Consider the following 20,739-nt stretch of genomic DNA (forward strand, 5'->3'; position numbering starts at 1 on the left):
ACACTCTCCTCTGACTCCTCTGTTGATATTTCGATGGGGTCCCCTTTATAAAAGTTGTTCAGGTGGACGATCTGCCTCGGTTTTCACGCCACACGAACGCCTTCTTTTGTGTTGTTTTCGCAGAAACGCCTCCTGTTGATTCCTTCTTTCTCCATTTTCCTTCCCTTCCATTTCCATACATGATCTCTTCCCTTTTTAGTCCATTTCTGATGGAAACACATCAAAGAGAGGATTTGTGAAATCTTTGCATTCATTAGTCATTAGTAGCAATATCGAACATGACTGGACTACGGACTGCCCTACCACTGGTGCTATCGGACTATCTGGACATAGTGTCTTGGTGGCTCGCTCCGACGATGGAGTTTTCGGTGAGCACAGCATACCATGCTTTATGCCAGTCGCCGTTATGGAAAGCCCCCTTACCCCTAAAGACTAAGATTTTTGTGTGGCAGTTATTACGCGATCGCATTCCTTTGGGGACAAAGGTTCTTAAGCGGCACGGCCCGGGTGATGGCATGTGCCCCCTATGCGCAGTACCAGAGACTGGGACCCATATTCTATTCCCCCGTACGGCGGCGCGGGTGTTATGGACGTTCGTCCGCGTGGCACTGGGGCCCGACTGGGAGGCCCTGAACCTCGCGGAGTTCCTCCAGTGCAGGGCTACACAATAGTCTCAACATAGCCACTTATTCTGGCTTATCTTTCTTTCTGAGGAAAGCGTCTGACTCCTCCAAATTCCTTGCTTTTCTGCAACACTGGCACCCGCTCTCGAGGCAGCATGACCACAATCGTCTCGGCCGCATGATGGATGCGCATCTGGCTACAGCGCTTCAAGCATCGTCCTCGTCGCGCCGCTTGGCAACAACCACTAGATGGCTTTTTTCCCTATTTCTTTTATCTTTTCTTGGGCATGAGTGCGCTGTTGCCCTGGCCGTCATTCTTGGTAAGATGTTTGGATGTGGTTGTATGAATCGTTACTTTATTTATTAAGCGGGGCGAAAACCTATTTCAAGAAAGAGAGAATTCTTCAAGCAAGTGAAAGATGAGTATGTCATCAATCCTCCGAAAAAGGGGATTGTAGAGTTATATTATAATTTCCTTTGCTGTTTCGTAATCCTTCTTAATTGTTAGACATTGCATATTTTGCTACTATTATCGATATATGGTCATTGACTCATTGATGATGCTATGTTACTGCACATTTGTTGTCGTCCTATTATACTGCACTGCAAAAAAAATATACCAAGGAGCAAGTTCCTGTGGCTTGCCATGAAAGGAAGGAGACTTGAGATACTAGCACTACTGATCACAGGAAATTCAAACGGAGCTTACACACAGACACAGCTTATTTCAACGCCTTATTTTCAGAAGCTCGGTAAAATAATGCTTCATATGGGTTTTCGCTTATTTTCAGAATCGGGTTTTCGCTTCATATGCATCAACAATATTTCTCCTGGATTAAAGCATTTCTTCAGGCGCAGCTGTTTTAGTCCACAAACTAGAAGCATCCATCCAGCTTTTACTGGACCAAAGAATCGTCCACGCCTACGCCTGTGCTGCCTGATCTTTTGGGATCATTTCCACCTGCGATGGCTCATCGTTGTCAGAAGAGGATGAAGAGGAGGACGACGACGAGTCCATATGGTGCCCAGAAGGGCCGCGCGGTGGCAACTCTGACCCGTGTTCTTGCTGACTACCTGGACAAGAAGAAAACACACTATCACAATGAGAATAGATTTGTTCCAGCTCACACACACTAGTCTCCAATTTGTTCAGGCATGTTCCTCAGATAGTCTTAACAATCTATAAATTGTTTCAATAATAATGAGAATAATAATGTGCATGATGATACCATTCGGGTATGGGGTCCAATACAGTTTCCAAGTGCTTGGTTGTAGCACAAAATACGGCAATTTCCTTAACCCTGTATACTAACGAATGCAAGAAATATTGTTTTACTATACAAGCTAGAGCGGTCGCATGATTAGGCAGGTACTCTTACAGGCAGACCAATTAGATCTTCTCTTTATTTATTTTCAAACAAGGAAAATATTTCAATGATTAAAATGTCTGACCAGTGCTATTTCTTCCTCTATTTCTACTTCACTTAGAGCTTACAAATAGAATCACTGAAGCGATGATTCGTATCTCACCTGCATTTTGGGGAACTTTAGACTGTAACTTTTTCGTGTGCTTCCTTATAAGCTTCTTTGTTTTTGTTATAGTCAACTGCCGAGCAAATGGAGAAAACTCGATATCATTCTCACTCCGTTCACCCTGAAAATCCTGATCACCATCTCCTTTCATAGTCTTCAGGACAAAATGCATTGCTTTCTTTTTTTGTGAACTGAACAATCCCTTCACAGAGGTGGCAAATCCATCACCAGCACCATCACTTGGTTTTCTAAGGAAAGCTGGTAGTTGATCAGAGTTCCCACTTTCATCACCATCGCTGTCACTCAAATTTAAATCACTGGCAGCGATTAATCCTGCAGTTGGCTCTTTTTGGCTAGTGGATTTAGCTTTAAACTTTTTACCCTGTAAAAAAGAAGCGCCGTCTAAGTCAAAGGATTGCCTTGACAACCTTAAAGATCCATACAAGGCATCACAAGATGTGCTATTTAACTACTTAGCATTCAATACGGAATGCCATTCAACTTCAAAAGTTAGAAAGCAAAATGAAAGAAAAGCACCTGCATGCCAGTTACTGACTTCAGTACTCCCCATACAATATGTTTCTTCACTCGTGAAAACAGTCTTGGCCATGTCCCAGTAAAATCTTCACGATGAAAGGTATCCATGAGTAGCCTTACATCACTAACAGCAAATGGCAATCCCTCATACGTGAGAAGCAATTCGACCTAGCATATCATCAAAAGCTTACATTATATGGAATAACAGCGAGCATATTAAAGAAAACGACAATTGTTTCAGCAGGCTGTGTACTACCGTTACTACGTGGCATAAATAGAACATCATTTGATGAAGTATATACCAACCAACCTGGCTTATCTTTATATTGCGGAAGTCCATCATCTTCTGAGGTCTAGATTGCTTCACCTCATTAGGTTCTACAGGCTTCTTCTCTTCACGAGCAGAACGAGTTTGGGCATTTGACTGACCCTGGATTTGTGAAACAAGTTCATTAGCTACAGATTCAGCCACATTTTCCTCCCATGTTCTGTCAAATGATGACTGGTTACTGGGACTGTTTGTTTCTGCAACCGAAGTGCCTTTCTTAACTCGCCGTGTCCCTGCTGTAGTAGAGACTTTGAAAAGTTCCTATATAAGGAAAAGGGCAAGCACAAAATGAGCAACAAAGGAGAAAGCATAATTAATAAATCACAGCACAAATACCATGAAATGATAGTTTAACCTGCCGCTTTTGTGGGTGCTGCTCATCACCAGGGAAGAAATATCCCCACATCATTCTGTACATTGATTCTGTTAAATAAATTTTCAGCGGATAGATGTCCACCTACATTAACAAGGTAGAAAGGAAACACTGTCATTCACCAAACTGTTTCTTTTGAGCAAAATTATTCACTATGCATGTATATACACAACCAAAAATAACCTGACAGTAATACTGTTTAATGTGTACTCATACAGCCTGATCTGTTACTCTTGTCCATGTAAACTACAGAGGTGGGTAAAGCTTGCAATCAAAGGAAAATATTGGTCGCTAAACTTCAGTTCATCAAATTTAAAATCCACTGAACCTACCAGCAAACTCTCAATTACTGAGTTTCCATCAGTCGGAGCTCCTTGCCTAGCATTAACACGAAGCATTGCATTCCTGCATTGAAAATTAGTGTTGAACCATGGTTGCTCAGGATGGAGAATAGATGTTCTTCCAAGCTAAAATGAATCAAATACATATGAATCAGGAAAAAGAACAGAAAATGAAGAACAAACTGTAAGAACAAAAGTTCAGATTCAAATATCACACTCGGCATCCATGCCTTTAGCTTAGTTCACTCCTTTCTCTTAATGGAGCCACGGTTAATCTTGGATGTACTTCTGCTGAGCTCAACTCACACAGAAATGAATAGAGTCACAACCCATAGTCCATGAACTCTACATGTGTCACTTATTAGTAATGCGCGATGCAGATGCTTGGAGACATGCTTACCAAAAATAAAATGCTATTTCTTGCCCCGCAGCAAAGGCAGGGTGCTAGATTTTTAGTGCCGGTGCTTGATTAGACACTACTAGTGTTAAGGTTCTTATGCTTGATCACTATCTAAGCTTCTATAAAGAGGTGCTTGCATAGAAGGAGATAACTCTCAGACGGGTGCTTGGTGCCGTGGCTATGCTTCTCTTTAAGTGCCCATTCAGAAGCTTCTTGCATTGTGCCTTTGTGCATGCTATTATATATTTCATTTTTAGTAGTATTCTAAAGTTACACTGAGATATATTTTAGTGTAGCTATCTCCAGCAAGTAAACTATACAACCATCTAAGCACCCACAAAGAGGTGCTTGCATTGGCGGAGATAACATCAGACGGATGCTTTGTGATACTTCTTGCACTGCACCTTTGTGATGTCCATCTAAGCACCCACAAAGTGTAGCTGTTTTCTCTCTCTCTTTAAGTGCCCATGCAGAAACTTCTTGCGCTGCACCTTTGTGATGCCCTTATATATTTCACAGTTAGCAGTGCAAAGTTGCTTTGAGATATATTTTGTGTGTGACAAAGTTTCACATAGGCAATATTCCTGTTGTTGGAAATTGCAGATCCCGGACTAAAAGTAATATCTTACAAAATGAAATAATCTGCAATTAAGTTGGCAAAATGAGAGGCTGAAGAGTCCACACATGCCTAAAAGAAATCTCACGTCACTTCATTCTTGTAAAAGAGATATTGTAGTTACTATGGCTTAATACTGCAAGGGAGAAGAAGCCATTCTTACTTGCCCCATTCAGACGGTGGATTCCAGGGTGCAACAACAGTATCTGATTTTGCATTAGCAAGACCATTTCTGAGAACAAACAACTTGGTTGTCAACTGAGCAATGCCTACGTCTTTGTAGTCCCGGTCAAAATCATAAATCTACAGATACATACAGAAAAGTCAGCAAAAGATCTAAATAAGCATGCACATTCTGTTATTCGGAGAAGAAACTAAAGATAATGTTGTATGTGAGCCCATGTTCCGTCCGGCCCATAAGGCCCAGGCCAGTTCCAAAAAAAAAAAGAAGTTGTACTGCCGCTTTTCTGTTCGCCATCTTTTTCTTTTTTTAGGGCTTATTGAGTTGTGCCCTCAGCAGAACCCTTTTGCACTTTGTCTATCTGCTACTTCTGCGTGTGTGTGTGCGGCGTGAACTTATTTTATTAGATATATATAGGTATAATATATATTTTAAATATCCGAAAATTATTATTTTAATCAAAAAATGTACTGATTATTTATTTCTGGCCGGGCCGGGCTCGGGCTTGAGATTTTAAGGTCGGGCTTTGTAAAGCCTGGCCCCGAGAATGCCCAGGTTTAGAAGAAAGCCCTTTACGGACTGAAGCAGTCTCCAAGAGCTTGGTTTGACAAGTTTAGACGGGCGGTGTGTGACATAGGGTATGGACAATGCACTGGTGATCATACATTGTTTTATAGACACTCTAAAGGGAAACTAACCATCCTTGCAGTTTATGTTGATATCATTATCACCAGTGATGATGACGTAGAGATAGCAAGGTTAAAGGGGTGTCTGAGTAAGGCCTTTGAAGTTGAGCATCTTGGTCGACTCAAGTACTTCCTTGGTATACACTGTGAAGCAGAATGCAGAAGGAAAGGTTGAAAGGTACAGAGAAAGGCTCTTGTGGTGAGAGGGTACAGCCAGACATACGACATTGACTACGATGAGACCTTTGCTCCAGTAGCAAAGATGAACACCGTGAGGATTCTGATCTCCTGTGCAGCAAATTCCGGGTGGCCACTACACCAACTTGATATGAAGGGTGCGTTCTTGCATAGGTACTTGCTGGAGGAGGTATACATGGTGATTCCACCTGGGTTCTGGACTTCTGAGACCGTTGGCAAGGTAAGAAGGCTGAAGAAAGTAGACCCGGGCATGGACAGCCCGGCCCAGACAGCCCGACATCCCAGCCTGGTTCGGGCTCAGCTTTTCCGCCCAAAGCCCGGCCTGGAAGCCCGAAGATAAGCCCGAACAGGGCATAAATCATTATTTTATTAGATATATAGGTGTAATGTATATTTTAAATATCCTGAAAAATATTATTTTAATCAAAAAATGCACTGATCATTTATTTCTGGCCGAGCCGGGCTCGGGCTTGAGAATTTAAGGTCAGGCTTTGTAAAGCCTGGCCCCGAGAATGCCTAGGTTTAGACGAAAGCCCTTTACGGACTGAAGCAGTCTCCAAGAGCTTGGTTTGACAAGTTTAGACGGGCGGTGTGTGACATAGGGTATGGACAATGCACTGGTGATCATACATTGTTAGACACTCTAAAGGGAAACTAACCATCCTTGCAGTTTATGTTGATATTATTATCACTCGTGATGATGACGTAGAGATAGCAAGGTTAAAGGGGTGTCTGAGTAAGGCCTTTACCGAAAAAGGCTTTCGCCCCGCTTTATATATAAAGCAAAGATCATCAACAACCCGGTACAATGCACTCACCAGAACACATGCACACACCCAAGGCAGGATACATAGGCGCTGAGCGCAGCAACACCACCCCTAGCACCACATGAGCCACCGAGGGCCTCAACCGTGAACACGCCACCACGAAGAGAAGAAGCTTCATACGACGCACCGTGGGCTCCAAGGCGGTGCCTACAGGAAGGTTATGACACCGAAGCGCCGCCACCGCCCGACCCAAGGATCAGAGTTTCCCCCGGAGCAACACGATGGGCAGTGAGAGCAGCGGCGACGCCTTCAACAAGGGAATGAGGTTCGCCGCCGCCGGTCCGTCCGAAGATAGAACAGGTTTTCACCCCGGTCAATATTCACCGCCACCGAACGCCACACCCTGGCTACCACGCCGCCCACACGGCCATGGCCACCAGGCAGCACCAAGCCACGGGCTTTGCCCAGGAGCACCGCGACACCACCACCAGGGCCACCGCCCCAGCATCCAGGACCTTGACGCCACCTCACCCGCCACCCACCGCTACCCCAACCAGAGAGACGAATGGAAAGGAATCGCCTTTCGCACCCCTGAGCAGTCCCCGGCATCGAGACCCAATAGGTCGGCCAAAACTGGCCACCATCGACCCGTCCTGCCGCCAGGCGCGAGACGAGTTCGGTCCTGCCCCAAGTTGAACATCTTGGTCCACTCAAGTACTTCCTTGGTATAGAAGTGGCCAGGTCTGAAGAAGGAATAACTCTTTCTCAAAGGAAGGTACCCATGACCTCCTCTGTGATGTTGGCATGCTAGGTTGTTGAGCTGCTTCAACCCCAATTGATCAAAACCATAATGTCTGCCTAGGGGGTGTTTGGTTCAGAAGTCCTAGGACTTTTTCTAGTCCCAGGGACTAATCAAAAAAGACTCTCTAGTAGAGTCTTTTTCTAGTCCCTGTAGAAAAAGTCCCTCCCGTTTGGTTCCTAGGGACTTTTTAGGGACTTTTTCTAGTCTCTGGGACTAAAAAGTCCCTGAACCAACCACCCCCCTAATCAAGTGATCTAGTGGATAAAGAAAATATCATCGATTTGTGGGAAGATTATTGTACTTGTCTCATGCATGACCAGACATTGCATTTGCAGTAAGTGTTGTGAGCAGATATATGCATGATGCATGAGCCTAGGCAGTACATAGAATCTTGAGATACTTGAAGAGTTGTCCTGGAAAGGACTGATATACAAGAGTCATGGACACCTTGTCGTGGATGGTTATTGTGATGCTGATTGGGCTAGCTGCCTGGATGACAGGAGATCAACTTCATGCCATTGTGTTTTCATAGGAGGAAATCTAGCGTCTTGAAGAAGCAAGAGACAACCAGTTGTTTCAAATCAACTGCAGAGGCTGAATACAGAGCCATGTCTCAAGGGTTGAGTGAGTTATTGTGGACAAGGAATCTATTAGAAGAGCTGAAGATATTGAAGATCAGTTGTATGAATGTATGGTGCAACAACAAGTCAGCAATTAACATAGCAAACAACTCAGTTCAACATGATAGAACCAAATATGTGGAGATTGACAGATTCTTTATCAAGGAAAAACTGGATACAGGGATTAGCAAGATAGAGTATGTGAGCTCAAGGCAACAGATCGCCTTATTTAGCTTGGGTAACCCTTTAAATTGAATTTCTATTTTCAAAAATGGGGTTTACCAAATTTTTCATGACTCTGAGGTTCAACCCAATCCATCTTTTCTTTCTTTTTCCTTCCTATACTAAAAAAAGATTGAAAAGGATAAAATTTTGTCATATCACGAAGAAATCTATCCCTCCCATAGCAATAACTAGAATTAAGAAAAGGGAATGACAAAGCATCTGGGAATAAACGATTAATTTTCCTCCCTCCATCCCTCTCTCCAGATAATTGTTCGCCGGCATTTTTTTAAAAGGCACTCCTAGTCTTTGAGCTATGAGAAATCACAAACTTAATATTATACTTGGCTGGAGAAAAAAATAAACTTACAATATCATTTATCTCAGCTTCAGAAAAGGCTTTTCCATCTGCTAACATGCTCCACCCGACCTTGTTTATCCTCACCGAAACTCTCATGGCACATGAAGGGCTTTTGTTCTTTTCCTTTTCCATCAACCTCAACTGTGCAGCTTTCTGCATAGCACTTCTCAGCATAGAATATGCTTCTTTCCTACCATTTCGGACATTCACAAGTTCTTTCTTCAGACGTTTTACCTGGCAAAGCCATGATGGTAAACTCAGATTGAAGTAGTTTATTCATAAGATTCATGCTAATGAGAGCTTAAATATCTGCTTCATTAGTGTTAAGTAAGTACGAAAAAAGATATGAACTAACCAATGAAGTTTACAAACAAATACAATTTACAGGAAGCAAAATATTATTTATGCCTGTGTGGACAGACAACAACTGTAACTCTCATACATACCAGCATTGACTTTGAACCGGTAACAATTGATGTGGAATCATCGGATTTTGGCGACTGACTCAGATCACCAGATAATTCACTACTGGTAGACAAGATTCTGATATCATCAAACAGTATCTTCCGTTCTCTTTCTTTTACTTCAACATGGATCTTCGCTAATTCGACCTCTTCAACTCCATCTGGTACAACTGCATCAGATTCTTCAGCAATGTCGCTATCATCATCATCAAGGGGATAACACAGATTACTCTTCCGAGTTCTGAAAAATGGAGTAGTTTCATTAGTACGAAGCAAATATCACCCAAGATACATATTGCCCAGTCAAGTTTACAGATGAATACAGCTAGCAGAAACCAAAATGCTATTACGAACTAAATAAACTTATTTCGGCTTTTCATAAAGGCATTTTCATAATATACTATGCTACACACAGTAACGGTCAAAGATACATATTGGAGACCGTGTCAATGCCTAAAACTTCATCTCTTTACAACCGGAGGGATTATATGACAAAAGCTCATATAAAACTAAAAAATGTCATCGTTTGTTACCCATATGAACAAACACCCAATTATCATTATTGGAGTATTTCCTAGTGTTCTTTTAAGGAATCTACCACGTTAGATCTTCCCAATCTGTTGTGAAGGTACTGATAGCATAATAGTATTCAAATACTAAAATGGAAGTAATACAAGATAGACAGAATACCTGGGAGCTCTCGCAAAGAGCAGATTAGTCAAAACATCCATCATAACCTGAAATTGGCGTGATGTCATACCAGCAGTTATATCTGGAGAGTTAAATGCCAGCTCTTTCAGTGGCTTGACCTGCATCACCAAAAAAGAGTAAACACATACACTTGCTACCTCCACTGAGGCGCTGACTATGCCAAAAGATGCTCCGGAAATGGTGCAAAGCAACTTCAAATTATGGCAGAGAATAGACCTTTAGTTCAGGATTTCCTCCCTTGTGTCTTGTGATGCGGAAGTACATTTGGCATGGCATAAATACCCTCTCAAGTAAAGCACCAGTTCTTTTGACTTCTGACGATCTGCGATGTATTTTTGGCAGCCACTGAATACCAGCACCGGGATCAACATCAGTTGGAGCAACATGAGCCTGAACATGCTCCAACATTACAGAAACCTCAAAACGTGACCAGGTCATTTCTGGCTTGGACTCTCCGATGGATACGTTGCTGGCGCCAAGTGCTTTCTCAAACATTTCTTGACCAACTTGTACAACTGACTGAAATGAACGAACCATCACCCGTCCACTACCAGCAGCTAGCAGAAACCTACCCTGATGTAGTTGTAACAGATATCTCAATCATTGCAACAGTGTTCCTAAATATATTGTATTATCAAAACTGAAATCATTCTTCCATAAACACGGCACTGAGTTAGTAAGGAAATAACAAACAATGAGCTTGAAAGTAAATTCACTAGCTGTCAAGGAGTGTTCACACGCAATCTATGTACCTGCAATCCATCGTACTGAAATCGTGAAGTTTTGGCACCATTTGGAACGTGGGAATTTCATAGGACATTAATCAAAACATCCATTCTCACTGAGAGTAGAATTTCTTACAAATTTATCCATATGGGAATCGTATGTTCCAAACGGGACCTTGAGGTTCATCGAAATTTATATATTATCCAATCATATGGCAGTAACTTGTGTGTGAGATGTAAATATCAAATGTAGTTGCATTTATGTTTTAAAATCAAATACGAACTTCTGGCCCATTAAAATGTGAAAATCACGTCAGAGTCATTTGTTATTCGAGTTCTCTTATTTAGCAGACTGACAACTACTATCAGCTTAGGTCCACTATTTCTTGTATGGGTAACATTGGTTATAGTCATTATCTGCCAGTAATGTGCTGAAGATAAAGGTTTGTGCATAGTTTTGAGTTTTGACAAGCCTGTGACTGAAGGAAAAACAATATGATATTTCTTAAAATGCTAATATGAACTACCAAAAAAGCAGGGCGGCAGTATACTCACATTTGCTTCTTCTGAATGCAGATTGAACTGAGGCTGGACAATATTAACCATGAAAAGTCTTGTGCCTTCATCTCCAGAATCACTACTGTTTGAAGGCTTCGTTGCTACATCACAAGTTACTAGTCAAAGTAAGAAAACTATTAATGCAGCTGCTAAATTTTCCAAGTGTTTAGTGCAATGCTACTAAGACATTTTTGAAGATAATAAAACAAAAAGATACCAACTTAGTTCTGGGGTCAGTACAAACAGCTAGCACGAAAAGGGATTGTGTGATAAGCATACCAGTTTCACTAGTTGATGTTGGCTCTAGCTTGCTGGATCCGATGGAAGAAGCTGGGTCTGAACTCTTGGTTTGTTGGAGAGGATCTGAAGACTGTGATGCCAAGGGTGAAGAGTTGGGAGCACCATCGTTAGACATCTCAGCTTCTTTAGTTGCCTGCTTTTTCTCAAGAATCTTTCTTTGGGTGTATTGGCGAGAAGGAGATGGTTTTGGAGGCTGAAATGCTTGGGTTAAACCACCAACCCAAGATAAGATAGCGGCTCTATTTTCTAGACTCCACAGAATTTTTAATCCATGAACGAATACTCGCTGACAATTGTCAGCAACAACGACATTAAACCCCTCCTCATCACTACCTGATTGCGCATCGTCACTTTCATCACCCCCATCAAACTCAGACTTGAATGATGTCACCTCAGATTTTTTCCTGCCATCCTCCTGCCATGCTGATAATCTAGCAGCATCGGCCTTGGGAGCTTGTTTTCGTATTGTGAAATAATCAGAGTACAGAAAAAATCCATCATCTCGGCTTTTCTCAGTCGATCTAGTTTTTGTTTTGCTCTTTTCACAAGCAGGATTATCTGCAACTTTGGTATGCAGACTCTTGCTTTCTACCTGGGCATCCTTCGAACTTGTTTGTTCAGGAGTATTATTAATAAATACCTTCAATAAGTGCATGTCTATGCCCATGTAGACAAGATCAAGAGGTTCGCGCTTGCAGTCAAAAGTAAATATCTGCTTACCACGACTGGAAGAAATTTCCAACCTGAGCTTTGTGAAGTGCAGTGTCAGACCTTTAGCAGGATCATCAGCCTGTAGTGGTATATTGTTGATCTGCAATAATGTAGCATCAAAACGAATACACTGTTCGGTCATAACTCTATCAAGTGGCAGATTTCCGGACCGGATAAATCTAGGAACTCCAAACCGTGGAAACCTGGAGAAAAGTCTTAATTTATGGGGAGGAAGAAAAAATAAGTTCCACCACTTTGATAGCCAGACCAAATCATGAGCTCCAACATTCAGAGTCGGAGAATCATTTGAAGATGCTTGGGTTTTTTGTTTGCTCTCCATAGGTTCAGCAGTACTAGGTTTAAGTGAAAAGCTCCACTTTAGTGAGAGTGAAGTTGACCGAAATGGATCAAGTACTTTGTCTCGCGGTTTTCCCTCTACAGGTAGAGTAAATATATAATGATCCATAGGGTTGCCTGAATCACATCCCCACTCTATTGCAATGTCCATGAAAAAGGAGGGTGTTTCAAGGAAAGGTATAGTTGTATGAGGTGGAGGTTCTAGAGTGCACTTCTTCGCAAGACTCTCTAGGCTAGTGATGTACACCTTTAGACACTTTGAAGACAGACTGACATAACCATCCACATATCGTATTTCTATATAGCCAGTTGTGATTAGAAATTGATCTAGCTTCTCATAAGGACTTGTTGCAGCAGGGAGATGCCACATTGTTTCAGCAAGACATAAGCTGAATTTACCGTGGATGTAGTTCCGCATATCATCCCACCAGGGTAAACTGCGCTCTCTTCTCGGGGGTTCGGGGCGCTCAAAGTACCATCTTTTAGCTAGATTTGCCCTGCGCAATGCACATGTAAAAGCATAGCTTATATCGGCAAAAACTGGCTCATAGCCGACTCCAAAGGAGACCTCCCCTCTTTGAAAAGACAATGGTATGTCAGCATATGTTTTCATTGGTGGGGTATAGCCAGTAGCGGACCGTAGCAGATTTACTCGCCACCATTTCCCAACATAAACATCTTGTCGAACTTGGGGCTGAAAACAAGTCGCCTGCCACCAGAAACAAATAATTATATAATTTGAAGTGATATTTGACCAGGACAAAAAAAAATCAAACGTATGAAGTACATATTGCAGAAATTATTTTTAATTCCCTAGCTTTAACACAATTATGTATTTGAACAAAGAGAGAAATTGCAGCTATATGATGTTTGAGTACTATTGCCAAAGGGTGAGTTTATAGTTCTAATAGTATTCCATAGATGAAAGGAGTGCACGGCATCAAAGGCTAACCTGCTGGGCAAGCACAAGCCGTCCATCACATTTAGCAGAGGTTCCAGAAAAGAGTGGAAATGTATAATCTCTTATATACGCAGATAATGATTTAGCTTTCAAAGTAAAATTGCTGCCATACAACCGGGAAAATGGAATATCATTTTTTGCACAAACAGGATCCACACTTTTAACAAAACTAATCATTCCTTCATCACCCCCATCAATCTTTGATAGGCTCACGTCAACATCTTTTGCACAGATTGACATAACTGATGCTCTCTGTTTACTCATCTTAAATCCTGACTGGAAGCCACTTGAACATGAACCTGACCCTTCTGATACTGACAACTTCTGACATGCCTGGTAATATGATTTAAATGCCTGTATATGGATTTCTTCTCTAAGCTTTTCAAGAGATTGCATGCCAGGCGCATCAACATAAACATCAGGGCTGTCATTGCTATTTTCAGAAGCAGAGCCATCCAATTTTGCCTTGGGGGAGTCTTTGTTTTTGGCTGACTCAAGCTGGTCGAGCAGATCCAACCTAACTATGGACTCATTAAATACATTCTTCATTAAAGTCATATGCTCATCAAGCCAACCTTGGAGAGGTTCTTCCTCAATTTCTGCTGTGAGGTCACGTACAATTAACCTGATATACCGAAATACCGTGGATTTTGATTTGCTCTTTTTACTGCTGCTGCTGCTGCTAGGTTTCTTCTCAGGAAATAATACGGATGTTTTTGCTGCAGAAATAAGTTTAAATGCCCGCAACGTATCTTCAACTGCATCATCAATAGCCCGCAGCTGCAACCTAAAAGGCAGACATATATAAGCATCTCGCAATTGAATAACCCAATCACATGTAGTTGCAGACTGAAACTTCTTATCAGGAAGGCTGTCCGAAACAGAAATCGGGATGCGTGAAATCTGCATACGGCTGCTTCTGAAAAGCTGTGCATCACAAAAAATAATCGCAACCCCTTCAATCAAAACACCAATCTTGGCATTCTCAGAAAAAATGGAGCCAACATGAACCATTGCTTCAACCCCATCAGCAAGTTCACCTGAAATTTTCAATGATTCCACATCAATGGCAATAACTGATTCCCGTTTCTTTTGTGCCTTCTCTTGCTGGCTATTGTCTGTAGGATCTTTTTTTGTCAAAGTATCCATGTGCGCTGTTTCATCTTTTACCTCAGTAGCAGAATTCTGGAGTTTCAGCCTGTGCAGAACTGATTTAAGCCGCGTGCCTACTTCAAGTAATTCCAGGCAGGGATCTGGCTCATACCTGACTGCTATATCTGTCACATTGATGAGGGAGCAGACTGCATTGTCATTCTGCCCACCAGAACGCTTGACGAACTTTGCCTTTTGCACATCAAAAAGTGTAACCTCCTCTGCAGGATTATCATCAAACTGATATTCTTTATGTGTTAATCTGGATCTTCCAAGTTCAACCTGCATGGAGTGCTTTTCCTTGTTCAGACATAAACCAAATCGATTAATCTCAAGAGAAGTGGAGAAGTTAACATTCTTATTATCTGGAAACCTGGTCGAGTTTACATAGGCCATCCTTGGGCCACCATTAGCATCATCGGTTATCATAACACGGCCACCTTGTGAACCAAAATTTACACGCTTTGGATCTGCTACGGACATATCTTCAAGCCTCATGTCACCAACATACAAAATAGAGCACTGCTCAACACTAATCTTCACTAGCTGTGCTCCTTTAGCATTCTTGGTAGATTTTTGAGAAGTCTCATGTACAGGTCGTTTCTTAGGGGGGCGAATGCTTTTCAAAAAACCCTTGTAGGACATTGCAGTTGTACAAAGCAACTCAAGGTAATAAAAACAGAAATGCATTCCTATTCCAGATATATTAACAGAGAGAGCAGATTTAGCATGGTCAACACCACTATCTTTGCCTGCCTCCTTTTGCTCCAGATCAAGAGTTGAGCGACTAATGTGCAGTAAGGTGCCCGAAATGCTTTCATTTATCAACTGTTGATGTTTCACAGCAACAAGGAATTTTAATTCTCCAAGCTTTGCATGCAGTTCAGGTCCTTGATTTACCAACTTACTTGCAGAAAAATGAGTAGACAGCAAGCAACACTGCATGATCCAGTATTTACAGCTAAGGTTAGTAGTTATAAATGGCAACATACCAATTTGATGTGATTCATAATTTGGACACATGAAAGCTTGAAACCTTAATATTTCTGCAGTACCAAGCAGACATGCATCTCATAATTCATTAAATCATATTGGCATGGTCTTGATAAATGGGAATGTGGGCAGACAACAATTTCTATTATTAAGAAAGTAATAACTACATTTACTTCACAAGCATATAATCTCCAAGAGTTTCAAGGATAAGTGCCTTCGAGGTGGAACAACATGCTACTGTAAAATTAAGTTGATCACATCTGGTCATATCCAACGTTTAGGCAGTTTGGCATGCAGGTGAGTGAACAGAACAGCAAAAGGAATTGACTGTGTCAAAGTACATTTTATGATATAGTATTGCTATGGCTACGACAGGGAATATCGCAGAAATGGATCTAGCATTTGGCCTCCATGAGTGTATGAATAGGCAAAAGATTGGTCCCATTTAAAATTAGCATAGACAAGGAATGTTCTAAATTAATTTCTCTCGGAAATGCTGAAATGCCAATTGATTTTTAAACTTTTCAAAACTCAAATAATACCTTAAAATGACGTTATTATTGAAAGAACAAATGTAAACCAGAACACCTTGAAATCATTTGCAACTGCTACATTACCAGGGTTCAGTCATGACATTCAAATGCATTGATCATACAATTATATTACCATTGCTCAGTCATTACAAATGTGGAGCATTTTGAGAATATTCTTCTTAAAAATGTAAAAAGAAACAAACAACACATTGAAATAATTCGTGATTTGTACTGTGTATATCAAGCATCAGTATAGCTTAATAGAGTAGTCATGTTACAAGAATTGTTCAAAGACTCATGGACATTCAGAGTAGAACAGAGCGCATGATAAGGAACTTACATGGAACAGAGGTATGTCATCAAGACTATAAAGCACAACAGACAACTCGGGTACTGAGAATGTAAGTACCAAAGCCAGTGCTAATTTTTCTTTGGGCACCTTGTCTTGTTGTGAACTTTCATGAAGAACAAGGGGCTTCTTTTTAGCTGACTTCATCAAGATCAGTGGCTTAATTCTGCTTATAATAAGATTACATTGGCCCCCACTGATCTTGATATTTACTTCCGCTCGAATTGGCTCTGTTGACTGAGAGAAGGCAATGCATCAACACATATGCTATGAAGAAGATATTACACAACAAAAAGTATAACAAAAAAAAACAGGGATGTGAAAAAAGTTGTCTTCCTGAAAACAAGGACATGACAGCCTACGATTTGCTCAATCCTATAAGAACTGACCATATGATCACCTCCTTTGTATGCACATGTGAGGATGCATATGCATGAATGCAAGACATGACAATGTACCAAACATCACCTACATACGGTAGACACACCAAGCTTTTGGACTCCCTCTATTGGCCATGGAAACAGCTTTGGCGAAGTCAAGTATGCAAATTACCAAGATTTTCTCTAGTCATATATTGGCAATTATGAGTCCACATAGCCAAGTCCACCTATGTATTCTAATTAACGATCTCAAAGCAATACCTCGGACAGAGATTTCAAAAGAAGTGGATATGGCTGTACCACATCACTGGAAGATACAACTAGTGTAATGGTAGTTTTATTCCATAGTTAATACAGATGTTACTTTTGTTTGCACAGAGACCTAGTCCAGCCAAAATTATGAAAGAACTGTAAATCTATTGGTTCATAAGTGAAGTGTTTTCCAACAAATGCAGCAATTTACAGTAAATATCGAGTTGCAGCCGGCAGAAATTTCTTAAGAGAAATCATTAGATCAACAGCAGTACAAATTTACACCGCAAGCAAACTAAACTGACCTGAGTGGGAATATTAGCTGAAACAACAGTTGCAATTTTCACAACCTCTAATACAGATGTAGAACCATCCATCAGAAGCTGAAGAAACAAATAATCATCATAACGTAATCTAAGTTGAAAAAACTAGATCACTCATAGGAGAACACAGAAACATACATGAATATCTGTCACGTCAGTTTCCAACCAAAGGTGTGTTGGAGCCACCCCTAAGTCATTCTGAGGCTGTGACTTCATAAGTCTCACAGAAATGCTACCAATTTCGTTGTTGATCGAGAGGCCATGGTCCTTTGGCAAAAACTTCAGATCTAGCTTGGACATATTGAAGCTAACCTTCCAAAGAACAACTGCATTTTAGTGAATGGTAACCCGGCAGCCAACTTACATTAAAAAAAATGTAACATGTAACAATTTCAAATGGCAAAACAAAGAGCTGTAGAAGATGCTGAGCTGATGCCAACAATAAATATTTGAAATTGCACCTGGAGTATACAATTGTTATGAACTACAGTACATGCGTTACTCCCTCCGTAAAGAGATATAAGAGCGTTTAGATCACTAAAGTAGTGATCTAAACGCTCTTATATTTCTTTACAGAGGGAGTACATGTTATATCATATCAGCTCATGATATTTGTGTTGGACACTTCTTAGAGTACTAGCATGTTTTCAATCAAAAAGTCATAGTTAAATGTATTAAGAGGCAGAGGATTGTTTTTCCATGCTAAAATATTACAAGTGGAGAACAGTAGTTAGGTAACTGAAAAACATAAAGAATAACACATCTTAGCCTGGTTGTGCATTCATCGGGAATTCGAATTATCTAGCCTACAAAAATATTGGTGTGTTGCGGAGCTAAGTGAATATAACTAAGAATATTATGGTCTCATCCATTTGGTGGACAAAAGTGGCCTATGTGTCTTGTTTAATAATGTCACAAGAAGCTAGAAAGCATAGAACTATATATGGAGAAAGACAATGCCCATATATAACAAAAAATGGTAAACATCAGTGGTACTGCAGGAAATAAATACAACCTTTTCAGGAATCAAATCGATCTTCTTATTCAATGACAAAAGCTTGCTCCCCTCGGGTTTGGCAGCTGATTTATTATCCTCAGTAGATTCATCCTTCTGATCAGCAACAGTAGAAGCAGAGGGCTTCTTGGTGAATAGTTTTTCTTCCAGGTTCACAGCAATTGGACCAGACATCAGATCCAAATTCTTGACTCTAATTCTTTTATCCCTAAAGAGTGTTATAAATAATGTTACAACTGCAAAATACTCAAGTGGATCACGTGTATTCAGGCTGAATGGGCCAATATATAGGAGTGCAGGAGATGAGCTAAACCAAGCCAACTCAATCTGGTACCGACATCACACTACCACACATATACACTCTTAACAAACAATAGTTGCTCTTTCACAACAACAAATGATGCAACACATGCAGTTTCTGTAATCGAATGGGTTCCCCGAATACGATCAAAACAGCTAGGGTGGCAATTTAATCTTCACATAGGCATGGAACAATTGTTATATGACCCTGATTGTTAGCCTTGGGATAATTGATTATCCTGAACTTCATTGAACAAAAGTAGACTGAAAATGCACATTTTCTTTGAGGCTTATCGATAAGTTCTGGGGGTGCAGGAAGTAACTTATGGATAGATAAAACCGCCTTATCCACCGCAAAGTATTAGAGGCAAAAGTTGAATTGCAGAAGGTGGTTTCAGAAATTATATTTGTGACTGCTATGGTTCACATGAGTACATTATGGTTATGTTGCAGTAAGAAGCATTAAAAAGGTACAGCAAATAGCAATTAGTTGTGTGCGGAGACATGTGATGAAAATAGTAATCAGTTAATCGCCAACAGCTACTACTTCTCAATCAAAACACCGGAGATCCTAGCCATCAATGACTAGTTTTCTACTAAAATGACCATACAGTGTCGAGAGTGTTTGCAAAGCATCCCATTGAGGGGTTACCTCTGATGAAGCTCACACGAGAGTGCTATATCCTCAAGCAAGAAAGAGCTGCAGTCAGTAGTGTCCATAGCTGAAGGGTATTGTCCACTCACCCACCAATCCAATTTGTTAAATGGTGATGAAGAATCATTTTCTGTGCCATCTATCTCTAACGCTTGTACAAATAAAGGTATCAGGTGTATTTGAACATTAAGGACTGGATGCAGTGCTCCAGATTTAGATAAATCAATCTTAAAGTCCTTGATGCCAAGAGCAGCTTTTGGAGTCTACAGTAAGAAAATGACATGTTATCCGTCAAAAGTAACATCACTAAAAAAATTGACAGAGGAGGGAGGTACCTTGAGCCTGAGGTCCACTAGAGATAGTGATAAAAGGCTGGCAACATTTGTTATAAGCCTCCATTTTGCTTGGCCTTTGGAATTTCCTTTTGGTTTGGGCGATGAGGCTGAGGTTGGCTTGCGCGGGGCAGGTTTCTTTTTGTCTGCAGATTTGGCGGGTTGCCTGAGCACAATGTGCAATTCAGAAATTCGCAGTTGCAGGACTGGGCCTTGAGTTAGAATGGTGAGCCCCAGCTGGGTGAGTGGCTTGCGCAGGCCGAGTCTAATTTCACCGACAGAGATGGACTGGAGCGGTCCCTGAAAAAAGAAGGATTGGCACTGGTTGTGATGAGCAAGAAATAAAATACTACTACTACTACTGTACTTACTACAGTAATGATTAAGCAGGGCAGGGAGATGCATACTTTAGGAGAGTTAATGGTGATGCCCCTGAGATAATTGAAACCATAGGAGCGGCAGCCGATGGAGAGCTTGGCCGTGCGACGGAGCACCCATGCCAGAGCCTTGGCAAACAAGCTGCATTTGTTTGTTTGTTTGTTAGACATTATATTACAAGAGAAAAATCCCAAGAAAAGTGAAGAGCAAGTGCAAGAGAGAAGAGCCAAAAGGGCATACAGGACGGCGACACACGAGGCCGTGGCGGCCAAGGCGGCAAGGAGTAGGAGCTTGAGGGTGGAGAGGAGGAGGCCGTAGCGGAGGACGAACTCGAGGGCCTCCCAGGAGACGACGAACCCCACCAGCAGCTGCACGAGGCCGAGCATCATCGCCGCTGCTGCTGCATTCACCACCGTCCCGTGGCCGCATCAAACTGGGAATTCTCCATGGGGTGGGGTGGGGTTGGCCGTGCGTATGTCGCGGTGGATTGGATCCGGTCGACGGGGGGAAGGAGAAGGCGGAGTGGAGGGATCGCAAAGTAAAGTAGTGGTGGAGAGGAGGAGTGGAGAGGAGGTGGTGCGCCATTTCCGGAACAAGCAGAGGAGAGAGAACGGGAAGAACCACCGCACGGCGGTTACGCACGTCTTCTTCATCTTAACCAAAAAATTGACACAAGACCCTTATACACACGCACATACACTC

General features: G+C 41.5%; 1 protein-coding gene across 2 annotated transcripts; it reads right to left on the reverse strand.

Annotated features, from left to right (window-relative positions):
* Positions 1 to 1,201: 1,201 nt before the first annotated feature.
* LOC123097395 (protein ABERRANT POLLEN TRANSMISSION 1) lies at positions 1,202 to 20,647 on the reverse strand. Of its 2 annotated transcripts, XM_044519105.1 has the most exons (22): positions 20,278 to 20,647; positions 20,067 to 20,178; positions 19,663 to 19,959; positions 19,325 to 19,590; positions 18,373 to 18,580; positions 17,496 to 17,669; positions 17,340 to 17,417; positions 16,394 to 16,639; positions 13,367 to 15,466; positions 11,326 to 13,123; positions 11,044 to 11,147; positions 9,980 to 10,336; positions 9,743 to 9,861; positions 9,035 to 9,293; positions 8,598 to 8,822; positions 4,915 to 5,054; positions 3,727 to 3,799; positions 3,377 to 3,478; positions 3,004 to 3,282; positions 2,694 to 2,861; positions 2,154 to 2,538; positions 1,202 to 1,697 (listed from the first exon to the last, which is right to left on the reverse strand). In XM_044519105.1, the coding sequence occupies exons 1-22, from the start codon at positions 20,424 to 20,426 to the stop codon at positions 1,546 to 1,548; spliced, it is 7,791 nt and encodes a 2,596-aa protein (XP_044375040.1). In that variant the 5' UTR covers positions 20,427 to 20,647; the 3' UTR covers positions 1,202 to 1,545. The 2 variants fall into 2 exon arrangements, with proteins under 2 accessions (XP_044375040.1, XP_044375041.1); XM_044519106.1 differs by lacking the exon at positions 20,278 to 20,647 and having other exon boundaries at positions 17,496 to 17,664.
* Between the last annotated feature and the right edge of the window lie 92 nt (positions 20,648 to 20,739).

The sequence above is a fragment of the Triticum aestivum genome, chromosome 4D, assembly GCF_018294505.1.
Source record: "Triticum aestivum cultivar Chinese Spring chromosome 4D, IWGSC CS RefSeq v2.1, whole genome shotgun sequence".
NCBI lineage: Eukaryota > Viridiplantae > Streptophyta > Magnoliopsida > Poales > Poaceae > Triticum > Triticum aestivum.

What these genes read in the sequence shown, in the direction of transcription:
- LOC123097395 (XM_044519105.1), bottom strand. Translation starts at nt 20,426, where the DNA reads ATGATGCTCGGCCTCGTGCAGCTGCTGGTGGGGTTCGTCGTCTCCTGG. An exon ending in TCACCATTAACTCTCCTAAA is followed by an intron (nt 19,960 to 20,066) that starts GTATGCATCTCC and finishes TTCTTTTTTCAG; the next exon opens with GGACCGCTCCAGTCCATCTC. An exon ending in GGCTTGTGCTTGCCCAGCAG is followed by an intron (nt 13,124 to 13,366) that starts GTTAGCCTTTGA and finishes TTCTGGTGGCAG; the next exon opens with GCGACTTGTTTTCAGCCCCA.